This window comes from Toxotes jaculatrix, chromosome 7 (genome assembly GCF_017976425.1).
Source record: "Toxotes jaculatrix isolate fToxJac2 chromosome 7, fToxJac2.pri, whole genome shotgun sequence".
Taxonomy (NCBI): domain Eukaryota; kingdom Metazoa; phylum Chordata; class Actinopteri; family Toxotidae; genus Toxotes; species Toxotes jaculatrix.
Window position 1 is genome coordinate 25,712,003 of NC_054400.1, and position 13,054 is coordinate 25,725,056.

General features: G+C 40.8%; 1 protein-coding gene across 1 annotated transcript; it reads left to right on the top strand.

Moving 5' to 3' along the window:
• The first annotated feature begins 314 nt into the window (after window positions 1-314).
• Window positions 315-10,456, top strand: htra4 (HtrA serine peptidase 4). Its single transcript, XM_041042883.1, has 9 exons — window positions 315-738; window positions 5,144-5,243; window positions 5,335-5,539; window positions 7,610-7,804; window positions 7,911-7,943; window positions 8,442-8,556; window positions 8,674-8,731; window positions 8,813-8,908; window positions 10,291-10,456. Exons 1-9 carry the CDS (start codon window positions 315-317, stop codon window positions 10,454-10,456), a joined length of 1,392 nt encoding a protein of 463 aa, XP_040898817.1.
• Window positions 10,457-13,054: the final 2,598 nt, after the last annotated feature.

Genomic DNA, 13,054 nt, shown 5'->3' on the forward strand with positions numbered 1-13,054 from the left:
GAATGGGAGTGGGAGAGAGACTGCAGCACATTGCCTTCGGGTTTCCACAGAAAAAAAAATTCCATAGTGGTTACATGACCCCACAGCATACAGGAAAATGAGGGAGCATCCAGGATCAGCATGCTGCTACTGGAAGAGAGGTACTGGCCCTCAGCCAGGCTATGAGAGCAGCAACACAGAGATTTTCTTTATGTGGTGGTGAATACCCGGATGAACTTCATCAGTAGGTACTCACCCAGGCACCAGGACATCACTGTTGCACATATAGTCCACAAGAAGGAAGAAAGGCTGCTGTGAACTGGTTTAAGGTCAAGATGAAGTTTGTAGCTTACTTCACCCTCCTCACCTCCGCTGTCCACGCAGGTCTGCTGAGAAAAAGACAAACCTGTCCGCAGGTTTGTGACGCCTCTCAGTGCCCTCTCCCGCCGCCGGCCTGTTACTACGGACAGGTGAGGGACGGATGCGGATGCTGCGTGGTGTGCGCGGCCGGTGAGGGTGAAGCCTGCGGGAAGCGGAGCGCTGGCGGCCTCTCCTGCGGGGACGGGCTGCGGTGCGACTCTGTCCCCGGGGAAGACGGAAGGTCCCGCAGCTCTTGCGTGTGCGTCTCCTCTGGCCCGGTGTGCGGCAGCGACGGCAGGACTTATCCCAGTATCTGCCGCCTGAGAGCCGAGAACAGGAGAGCCGAGCTCGGTGAGACCCCCACGGTCATTTTGATCCACAGGGGCCGGTGTGATTCAGGTGAGCTGAGGGAATAACATCTCTTTACTTCCTTCTTTCTTTTATTGCCTATTGATCAGCTAATATGTGGGTCAATATTCAACATATGTGGGTCATGCTCTTTCATACCTTTAGGACTTAAAGACGCTGTCATTGTTACAATCAATCTTGTTAATACTTGCTCTAATAGATAATAGTAATGGATAATTATTGCTGAAAAAAAGACAATGAATAATAGATTTTAAAATTTTTGACTCTTAATTTCTGCAGTTAAAATAACATAAAAACCACTTGAGTGAAAGCTAGAATGTGTGTTGTGTTGTAGGACACTGATTCCCTCAGGGAGAGCCAACTTGTGCTTGTACTGCAGTTGCCAAGGTGCAGATGGAAAGAATGGGAGTTTAACTGCTAATTTGACAACACAGAGATGACGATTTGGTAAAATAAAATCGCCTATTAGCTTCCTTGCTGAGAATCTAATCAAAAGATCGATACCACTCTCATGTCTGCCCAGGAAAGATAAGGGCCAAGAGCGGTAACATCCCAAAAAGACTTCAGGAAGCCACTGCTCCTGGCCGAGATACAGCCCATCCCGTAAAACGTGTTGCTTTTACAAAGTGAATGTGGTCAGAGCATTCTGAATTCATTCATTTTACTGCAATTTATATCCTTAAATTTGTCAATAAGCACTTTGCAAAATGAATGTGCACTAACCTTGTAGTTAAGCAAAAGAAGATGTAATACAAAAAATCATCTTAACTCCTTTAAAAACTTAATATATAATAACAGTTTCAGCAATTAAAGGAATCTTTTTAACCCTCTTATGGTTACAGCCACACAGCTTTCATTTGTACGAGTGCAACAGCACAACAGTTTATTTGGGCTTCGTGGAAGCATTATTACCACCATGTGCAGCGTCACCCTGGATTTGTTTGATTAGTGGCTGTATTTTCATTTTAAAAGAATCTAGATACCATTTTTAAAAATCATTAATGTGCAGCATGTGCAGCATGTGCATCATTTCAACAAATATACAATCGCATAGCATTAGATTTATCATTCTGACAGCAGTTTATATCCATGACAGTGTCCACCATCAGTAAACAAAGAGTCTGTCAGACTGTACAGTGGTGCTTTGCGATAACTGCTACTGTGCATGCTAACATGCTCACAGTGAGATGCTCATGTTTACCATGTTCACCTCTTAGTTTAGGGTCATTTGTTAATTAGCTCTAAACACAAAGTACATCTGAGGCTGAAGGGCGAACAGACGAAAGTGTTTGACCTGAGAGTGAGAAAGAGGAACCACAAACTCCACAGCAATCCATCTGATAGTTGTTCATATATTTCAGTTTGGATCAAAGTCGAAAATCTGACCAAACGACCAACATTGCCATCCCTAGAGACATGCCACTAGCATGGATAAAATGTCCACAACAAGGACAAAATGGAGACTCACTTATAAAAACATTTCTAGCGGCTAAAACTCCACACCACGCCTTTAAATACGACACATCTTTCAACAAGGTATCATAGCTAAAAATTTGTTTTATCCATAGTTAAGAAGATTATTAAAGGGTCAAAACATGTTATCATTTTTGAACTAACACACATCTGTAATGGAAATGTTGACTCTAGTGTGTGACCTGCATGTCATCTTATGAGCAGATTTACACTTGCGTTACAGTGTGGACACCAGATAGCAGATTAGGTGACTCATCAAGTGTAAGTGGTATTCTTCTGATGGATGATCCACAATCATACAACTTTGGCATGACCATACAGTGGAGAGGAGAGGATAGTTTAAGCCACACTTCATCCTGTCATTGGGTAGCGTAGTGCTGATTTGCTTGTAGAGCTCTCTGACAGGCAGAAATACTTGGTGTTCTGCCAAAGTAGCTCTTGGCAATAGACACACACTCTGCATTTGCATTTAAGGCTGTTTCTGCAGAGACAAGTCCATCATCAGTCAGAGAATGTGGTGACTTCTGGAGAAGGATCACAGGTTTCTTTAGAGAACAGAAAAGGAAAACCTTGGAGACATTAGAAACTGCTCTACCCTCAAGTGACACAAGTGCACGTGTCTATAGCAGGTTGCATTTTTAAATTAATCTTGGAAGCAATCAAGTCTCCATATCAGATCAAAAACTAAAGCTAACACTGTACGAGAAAAGTCGGGGCAAGGTCGCAGAGATGGATCGAGGCTCTGGCGTGTACTGTTCTATAAACGGTATTTACATATTACATAAACGGAGAGGTTTGTTTGTGCTCGCAGTTAGTTCATGATCACAGTGACATAAATACCCGTAACAGGTTTCAGTAGTGCAATGATGTGCTATTACTGGCCTGTCATGAGTCATCAAGATGTAGCGTAGGATTAATACATGAAGTGCTCATATTAATTTAATCATTTTCTGTAGCATCTTTGACAATTGCGCATCCAAGTAATACACTTTAGATGAACAAGAAAGAAACAATGTGTGAAAAATGTATAAACTAAACCTAAATACTGACTGTGTCTGAGGTTCATCAACAGGTGGTCGGTTCATAAAAAGGCAACAGCAATGCAAAAAAGGGAGCAAACGCAGACACATAGCAAGAAAGCCAAACACTAAACACAATAGATGATGTGGTTGGAATCTAAAGTCAAGTCAGTTTTAATTTCTAATGCCTAATATCACAAATCACAAATTTGCCTGAAGGAGCTTGAGGACAGAACAATCTGCACAGCATTACAACACCCTGTCCTTAGAAAGAGACAAAACTCCTTCTAATACTTCTGAAAAGGATGGAAGCTCAGAGACTGGTTGATAATTAGTAAGAGATTCTGGATCAAGGTGTGGTTTCTTAAGGGAAGCTTTAACCACAGCAGAAAGTTTTGCTGGAAGAGAGTCAACGAGGCTTAGACAGTGATTCCAGAGATATTGTCTCAAAATTTGTTAAAATACAGACTATCTGGGATTCATCATAAAGGGTGAGCAGCTAGGAGACAGCTGCTTTTGAGAAAGTTAGGCTTCATTGTCAGATAGAAATCTTTTTGTTAATTGTTACTGATCAAGTGAGAGAATATGCTGCTCTAGCAGTGGACAGAGTACGGTTTTAATTCAAAACACTTTCACACACTTCCTGTTTAGATTGTAGCTGTTTGAGTGCCAGTCTCCTGCAGGCCTGCTTAGCTTCAGGGCATGTGTTCGGCTCATTGTATGGGAACAGTGAACATCTGTATCAAATCAGTATGTATGAATAAAGTAATGAATGATGTTTTTATGATTATGTGCAATTATGCTCAGCTCACATGGGTTTAAGACACCATAAAATCATACAAACCAAATCCAGAACGCTGCGTAGTGAAATGTCTCAACAGCCTTTGGATGGATTTACCTAAAATTTGGTATAAACATTCATGTTCCTCTCAGGATAAACTGTATCCTCGGATTTTCATTGATTGTGTTATCAGGTCAAAACTTAAATTTTTGTTATGATCTAATACCTGAAAAAACAATGACTTCCCATTGGTCTCATCTGTACTTGGTGCTTATGCACTTGTGTGCTAATTAGCAAATTTTGCATGCTGACACACTAAACTACAGTGGTTAACATGATAAACATTATAACCAGCCAAACATCAGAGCATTAGCATTGTCACTGTGAGCATTTATTCCCAAGTACAATGTAAAGAACTAACCAGCATGGCTGTAGACTGTCAGGCTGTTATCAGGCAGGGCTCAGACCAAGGACTCAACTGCACAACTCGACGAAGACTCAGAGGGTGGAGAGTTAAGGCAGGTTTATTCACAGGCAAGGGTTGGTACATGGTAAGTCAGTAGAAACAGGCAAAGATATCCAAATTGACAGGCAAACTCCAGAAATCACGAAGGAAAAGCAAGGTCTATATAAACACTGGAAACACACAGGGAAAACAGGCTGGAACGCACTTGTCTCAAAGGACAAAGACAAAATGCGACAGAACAAAGGGGAAGACGCAACTTAAATACATGAGGGGGTGGAGAGCCAATAGGAAACAGGTGCAACACATTAGGGTGGGGCCAGGTAATCAAACCGCCGGGAAACACAGGAGGGCAGGAAGTAAATTTGAAAAGAGACAGAGGGCTAGAGCTACAAAGTAAAACAGGAACACAAAAATAGGATGACAAAAAAAAGGAACAAAAAGACATAACCTAAATCAAGGGCTAGACGTGACAGCTGTAAAGTCTTGTTTTAAAATAAAAACAGCATTGTCAAACCCAGTGTTGCCAAATTGGGCAGTTTTCTGCAAAACTGGGTTGGTTTTTATGTAACTGTGTGGGTAAATATGACTTTGGGCCAAAGTTATACACTGACAATGACAGCCTTAGAGTTACACTGCTTGCATGGCTAACTGTATAAGGTATCTTAACCTTTCATCTAATGTCTTGCATCCTCAAAGGAATACAGCATCCAGGAAGTATGCGCTACAAGTTCAACTTCATTGCAGATGTAGTAGATAAAATTGTCCCTGCTGTGGTGCATCTGGAGCTTTTCCAAAGGTAAACCACTTGAAGAAAGAAAATTGAAAGAGTCACCTTCAGTGGCCGTGTTCCTGCAGGTACAATCATCTTTTGCCTTTTCTCATACCAGACTGCCATTTTCTAACGAGGAGGTCTCAGTGTCGAGTGGCTCCGGGTTTGTAGTGTCAGAGGACGGCTGGATCGTCACCAACGCGCACGTACTGACCAACAAGCAGAGGATAAAAGTCGGGCTGAAAAGTGGTTTGCAGTACGATGCTGTAGTCAAGGACATGGACCAGAAGATGGACATTGCACTTATCAAAATCGACCCAGATGTGAGTGTTCACTGTTTCCTCTGAAATCGGGCCTGTGTTTTCCTGGCAGCCTGTCATCAGCAGCTAACATCAAAGAGTATTAATCCTGCACACAAAGTGCTGGGTGGGGGCCAGAGGGGTATTTCATGGAGAAAGTCATCAGGGGCCTTTGCCCGACAAATTTAGACTCTGTTCCTTTACATGGGCAGTTTGTCATCGAAATTCCTCAGGGTGGTATTTGGTCATGTCTTGTAAATTCTTTTTTTTTTTTTAATATATTTGAAAGTGCTGTTCTAAATAAAACATGCACTACTCAGACATGCTCTTACACAACCAGCTGTTTTGTATGGTAGCGGGGACTCTGCTCCCAACCATTTCAGTCAGACTCCACTCAGCATGAAGCATGATTAACATTTTTAGTACTGATCTGAATACAAGAATACCTCGAGATCACAAGGAGTAAGAGGGATTTCTGTATTTGACTGTTCTAAGGGTGAAGAAATCTGTCTTTAAACAACCATGAAGTGGTGACAGTTGTACAGTGCCATATCTCTCCGTAATACATTTCTTGTCGAAGGAATTCTAAAACTTGCCTAAAAGGCGAATTTGTCATGACGTAAGGCTCCATGGCCCGAGAGAAGTAGCTATGCCATAAATTCAGCTGAGCATTACAATCCACCCTAGAGATAAATGGCCTCAGCCTGGAATAAGAGGAGGCAGGCAGAGACATGCAAAGGCTTAGTTTAGTTTGGTTCATACTCACTGTATCCCATGTTAAAATCACATAGATTGGAAGCTTATAAAAGACACAAACACTGGTCTTGGTCTCAGGAACATACTGCCAATAAAGATTCATGGAGAGCACCTGTTTATTCCAGGGACAAAAATTGGCCTTGAATGTGATCACTCAAGAGTGAGGAGGTAACATTGATTTTAATGGTCTATTAATGATGTTGACCAAACTGTTAATAACCAGTGTGTTGCTTGAAAATGACTGAGATTCAGGAAAATGGTTAGGTTCATAAAGATGCTTCCTTTTAAGAGAGAAACAAAAAGTACTAACTGTAACTGTGTGCGTTAATTTCAATGGATGGAAGTAAACTTTATAATAAGGTACGAGGGCCACATTGGTTCACATGCTTAGTTTGCTCAGTTGTCATGGAGATGGATGCGTTGACATGCCAGCTCAGTAGCAGCTATGATTTCCTTGAACTTTTAGGACATTAACTTAAACGTTAAGAATCAATTTGCCTTCTTTGCACTAAAAAGAATGGTTTCTAAGTTCTGCACAGTCCAGTTACTAGCTTTTTCTGGAGCTTTATCCATATCACATGGTCTTCATCATTTTGAATATTTCATCAAACAACTTATGCACTTATTTTTTTTTTTCTGAGAAGACAGTTTGAAATAATTAATATATTTATATATCTTAGGGGAGAAACCTTCTTTCTGTGGAGCTGTGTATGTAGTAAAAATATGACAAAGACTGTGTGGATGTATGGAGATGAACTTTTTGATTGCTCTATTGCTCTATTTAAGCAAAGTGATGCTTTGAGGGTAGAGTGTTTACCATGTTCACCACCTAAGTTTAAAGTGTTACCATTCTGATGAATTAATTATCACTAAGCACACAGCAATAAAACATAGAAACTAAACATACAGCTGAGGCTGATGGTCATGTGGGAAGTTTGATATATTAGGTCGATCTGGACATTCCTGGAACTCTTATGCTGTTGGGCAGCCAACATTATCCCTCCTGAACCATCATAAGGCCGAGCACAGGGCTATCATCTACTCACTCATGGCAAAGTGTGTCTATATGTGGAGATTATTTTATTGAACAAAATGTATTCAAATCATAAAACCGCCCAAACAAAATTCTATTGAAATTCGGTGAGCTTTGTGAACAGAGAACAATGCACTGGTTCTTCTAACAAACACAGCAACCAACCAATAGTTACTGGATCTAAAGAGGCTAGTTAGCCTGCCAACTTTAAATAATCTTACAATCCTGAGGTCAGCTAATAAAAAATAAAATGTGTTCCAGTTATAATATTTATTCTTTTCCTTCTCTGTGTCCTCCTGGTGCAGACGCCCCTTCCTGTGCTGCGTCTCGGCCAGTCCTCAGACCTGCGTCCTGGCGAGTTCGTGGTGGCGGTGGGAAGCCCTTTCTCCCTGCAAAACACCGTCACCACCGGCATTATCAGCACTGTGCAGCGCAACGGCCTGGAGCTGGGCTTCAAGGACTCTGACATGGACTACATCCAAACTGATGCCATGATTAATGTCAGTGAATAAAAAAAAGACTTTTCTTGGTTCTGAATTTGATCTGTTTTGATAGTTTTTGTTCTAAATGAACAATGAATAATAAAATGTTTTTATTGATTCGCAGTATGGCAACTCCGGTGGACCCCTTGTCAACCTGGTAAGAGGATTTATAGTGCTGTATCATGTAAAGTTTTTGTTATGCTCTCTGCTATGTAGGTTATCTTTCTTGTTTTATTTATGACAGTGAGGACTAAGGTCATCATTTTGTTTTATTTAATACCCAAAGTCTCCAGTCTGCCCCCTCAGGTTCAAGATTAAGCCTCCCTCACAGAATTTTTTGACAAGACCTGATTATGGAGGCCTTTGCATTGTTACTGTGGAATAAAATCATACAGATGGTGCATTCATTTATCAAGGTTTCCGAAAAATGTAGTTCTTTCTAACACAGACAGTTGCCATATCAACGGTACATTTTGTAAATCATCCTTCACTGTGAAAACACAGGTAACCAAGACTTTAACAGACCATGAGCTATGTTATGTGAATAAGGAGAAAAAAAAAGACTGTTCTGTTTCTCTATGTTGCAAAGATATGAAATCAATGAAACACTTAAGACTGCATTCTCATAGCTGTCCTTCTGTTCTGTGTTTCACAGGATGGAGATGTTATAGGCATAAACACTCTGAAAGTGGCAGCAGGAATCTCTTTTGCCATTCCTGTGGACAAAATATGCCAGTTCCTTGCTGAATCCTACAACAGACAAGTCAGCGGTGAGCAGGATGTTCTCTTAGTGTTGCTGTATTAGTTACAGTCTCCAGGAATTACTTACTCTATGACCTCAATCAGTTTTTCAGTCAATCATTCATTGTTCATTCATCTGGTTTCAGGAAATGCAGTGCAAAAAAAGAAATTCATAGGCGTCCGGATGCTGCAGCTCTCACCATCGTAAGTACACATCACAAGAGCTAATCTCCTTATTTCCAAAATAGTTTCTCCCGTCCACCTTCATGTCCACTTTGTGTCCAGGTTAATCCAAGATCTCAAGGAGCGTGAGAGTGAATTTCCAGATGTGAGCTCAGGGCTTTACATTTATGAGGTAATACCGGGAACAGCTGCATCCAGGTAAGAGTCAAATGGCAATAGCCATTTCATTCATCGCACACTGTCACAAGTAGGACAAAATGTAACACCACATGCATGTAAATCAGATCCACCTCTCCCTCTCGTAGGGTGGATGTAGAAATGAGTGATAGTAAACTCTTTGACTATGGTATACGCTTCATCTTAACTGATTCTAAAAATATTTAAAGCTGCACTAGTCAATATTTTATATTAACAATGAATCAAATGACTGTTTAATGTGAAACGGTGTTCACAGACCATATTATTATTATTATAATTATTATAAAGTTGTTATTGTGAAAGTGTGAGCAAAACATTGTCTGTTTACACATCCAACAGACATGGAACAGCATTCAGTTCTGTCCCATATTTATGGGAAGAGTCACCAGAGTTAGGCGGTAATTCTCTGTGAGTTCATTACTGTGAGCAACAGCTTTTACATTACAAATTAGTCATTTGATACACCACTAATAAGAATTCTTGATGAGTGCAGCTTTGATATAATTGTTGTTCACACTGGATTTAAGTTTTCGAAGCTGTGCATGTACTGTTGCAGAGACTTTCCCACCCTAGCAGGAATATTTAGGAATTATCTGCACGTTCAGTCCAAAAAGAATCAGCATCATTATTAGCCTTAAAAAAGTCCAACCCTAATTGACATGCACATGTAATTACTCACCAATGTCAACCAAATATGTTAGTTCTTACCTTGTTAAAAAATTAAATATGTTTCATTCCCATCGGTGTGAGTTTCAAAGTAAGATACCACGCCAGTGAGTTGTTTTTATTAGAAAAGGTTACTGAAGCTAATCAGTATGATGCACAGCAAGAGCTTGTTGAGGCATTAGGTTTTACAAAATGCAGCAGCAGTGCAGTGAACTGGCATTTGGAGGCCTCTGGATATTTTTCAGAGGTGTGGAATAAGAGCATCCCTGTAGTTCTCAAGGCTGCGCTGTGTAACTGTGGTCCGGCTGCTCATTATAATGATGCTTCCCACAGGCAAAGCTCTGACATCTTTCTCTTGGTGAAGACCAACAGAAAGACGACTCTTTAGACTCTCAATATTCTAAATAGTCAAGCAGTGTCTCCTGTGACACTGAATCTTTAATCTTACTCTACTGTCTTGCATGTTTTGTCAGACCGTCTGCATGAGATCGTCAGAAAGTAATTGCCTCAAATATAAATGTCAAGCAGTGCATTATAAAGCCATGACCCCACCCTTATTTACTTTGTCTCTTAAGGAGGAAAGAACAACACACAGGAACAGACTTGTCTAAAGGTCACTGTGGTTTTCCTTAGGGTATGAGATTTAGCCAGCTGGGTTGGATCTGTTTTACTAAGGCTTTCTGTGTGACTGAAGTATGGCGTTGTTTTCTCTGCAGCGCCGGTCTGATCGATCACGACGTCATCATTGGCATCAACGGGCAGCCCGTTCACACCACGCAGGAATTGAACAAAGCGGTCCAAAGCAGCACCTTTCTTTCAGTGCTGGTGAGACGAAAGGATAGAGACGTTACACTAACTATCATCCCCGAAGAGACGGACTGAAACAGATGGCTGTAAATGTCACAAACAGAGAAGAAATGTACTTTAAGGTTCTGTACCACTCGACTGGTGAAACAGCTGCCGGTGATGTGCCCTGAATTACTTGCTATATTTTGTGGTTACAAGAGCGAGATACCTTGACTTCAAAAGAGGCTGGCACCAGGAAATCTTTCAGTGATCTAAAATATCAAGGTGTAAACACCACATTTTGTCAGTCCCCTCAGAATTAATAAGCAGGGGCTTCTTCTGAGAGCCGCCATTTTACATAAACATTCACCAGTCACAGAGGAAGAAATCATCAAAGGTAAAGATGCTATTTGTACGACTCACAAAGGCAACCGCCCCAATGATCACAAACTACAGCACATCACTGGACAGATATATTACAATGCCCAAAGACAAGATTTTTATAGAAAGCGGTACAGAGGAAATGAAGGAAAATAATGATGGAAATAAAATTAGATAAAGCAGGTATGTACACCTGTTACAGAAATAAACTGCTACCTTTGTTCCAAAATAACTCCAGGGATTCAGATAGTTATGGTTTTATTTTCCCAGGTTTTAGGAAATCTCTCACTCCACTGAAAAATTTAAATTCCTGTATGTCCAGAGACAATGAACCGATTACTCTGGATAATCCACAGGCCTTACTATGAAGAATGATAAAAGCTCCAGACAGCTTGTCCTGTGGATTATCTGGTATAACGGGGGTCACTGAGAGTCATGCAGGAGCATTTTTATATTCTTATCCTGAGCCTCTTTGACCTTTTTTTTCTGTGATTGTACAAGTGTTTCAAGACAAATTCACCAACTTCTCTAAACCGGACATGTTACCAAAGAGCACAAAACACACACTTTCACAGCACAGAGCTTAAACTCCAGTTGTTAGACATCAGCAGACAAATGGAGGACAGGTTTAGCAGTTTCAGTTGTCATACATAAGGATCCAAAACATTTAGCAATTCTTACAGTGATACTAAAGGAACGTATTTTAAAGCCCACAGTAGGTGATATTACTCTGTTACAGAGGATCTGTAGAGACCCTGAAGCAGTGAGAAGAGTGAGAGGATTTTCTCAGTAATCACTGAAATGTAAATTGGAAAGGCACGGTGAAGATGGTGACATTGTGAACAGACAATTCATTTTGCAATATGTTTTTCTTATATATTTTATTTTGGGTATTTTTTTTTTTTTCAGATAGACCAAATGGATGTAATTTGTAATTTGTGATGTTATCACTCACTGTCAAGTTCAGGTGTACATGTAGAACATACTTAAAAACAACCTGGACTGTAGTGAGATTTAAGAACAGCATGTGGGTCCACAAACCTTGTAAATATACATATAAATATAAACTTTTTCTTTAACATATGGCCAGTGAGTATATGGAACACATATGGACCCACTCCTTGGAAAGCAGTATTAATGCTCAAAAATGGTGATATATGTAATATTTTGAATAAATAGTACTGACTGCTTGTCAGTCATTTGGCCAGTGTAAACATATTGAGCCTCAGTGTGTATGGTTGTCTAAGGTGCTGTGTGTTCTTAGTCCTGCAGTTGATTCTGCATTTATTTCTTTGACAGTGGTGAATATATGTGTATATAGATGTAATAAAAACTTGAGATAAATACAGATGGATGAGAAAAAAAAAAGAATAAACCAACATAAAGTGTCTGAATGGTTTTTCCCTTTCATGCCATGTATTTTCTTTACATTTACGTAGGTTAGTATCAGATCATGTGTCATTATCATATCCATCCATATCCAGCTCAGTGCACCAACAAGACCCTCAGCTTCGTCAACTGCCCCCCACACACCCCAACCACAGCCTCCTCACCCCCTTACCATCTAGCCGGAGGAAGCATGGAGTATGAAGAGCTCCTCTGCCGGGTTGAATCGGAGTTTCTTCCCTCAAACCATGTGGATACTCAACAGGTGTACAGGTTTTCCTGTGGATCAAGAGGTCTGACATAGAGGGAGTGTTAACACACAGCTGCAGGCAGGCTGCTAGGTGCTCTCCTTGAAGTCTGGTCCTTAGGTCTGTCTTCACCTGCAAGCAGAGAAAGAATAAAGAGAGATGGTGGAGGGACAAAGAGTATTATAAATTACATTTTCAATTGCTCTTACTCTATTCATGGTGGAAAAGTCCCTCTTACAATTCACAGAGGAAACAGGCACTGTAAGCACAATGGCTGCTTGGCATGGGTAGAGCTGGTCCCACTCCTCATTTCTGAAGGCCAGGTTACTCATGGTCCACTGCTGATCCATGACCTAAAAACACATACGAACAAGAACTGTGGTGCAGTTATTCCCCGACCTTCTTCCTAGATTAACAAGATGTGTTTATCATGTGGGTAATAAGTCAATTAGACCTTGAATGCTCCAGTTAACACGATGCTTGCAGCATAGTGCTCTCTGGTTCCTGGATGAACTGCTTTGCCTGTGTCTTCAGACTAACAACATTTCTCTCCTCATTTGCTCACGTGGCTTTGAGGTCCCAGCACAGTGAAAGCTCCCAGAATGCCGACGTGCTGAAACCTGCGGGACAGGCTGTTACCCCTCCCTGTTTTTATTCTTGTCTTCTCCTCCCCCTCTCC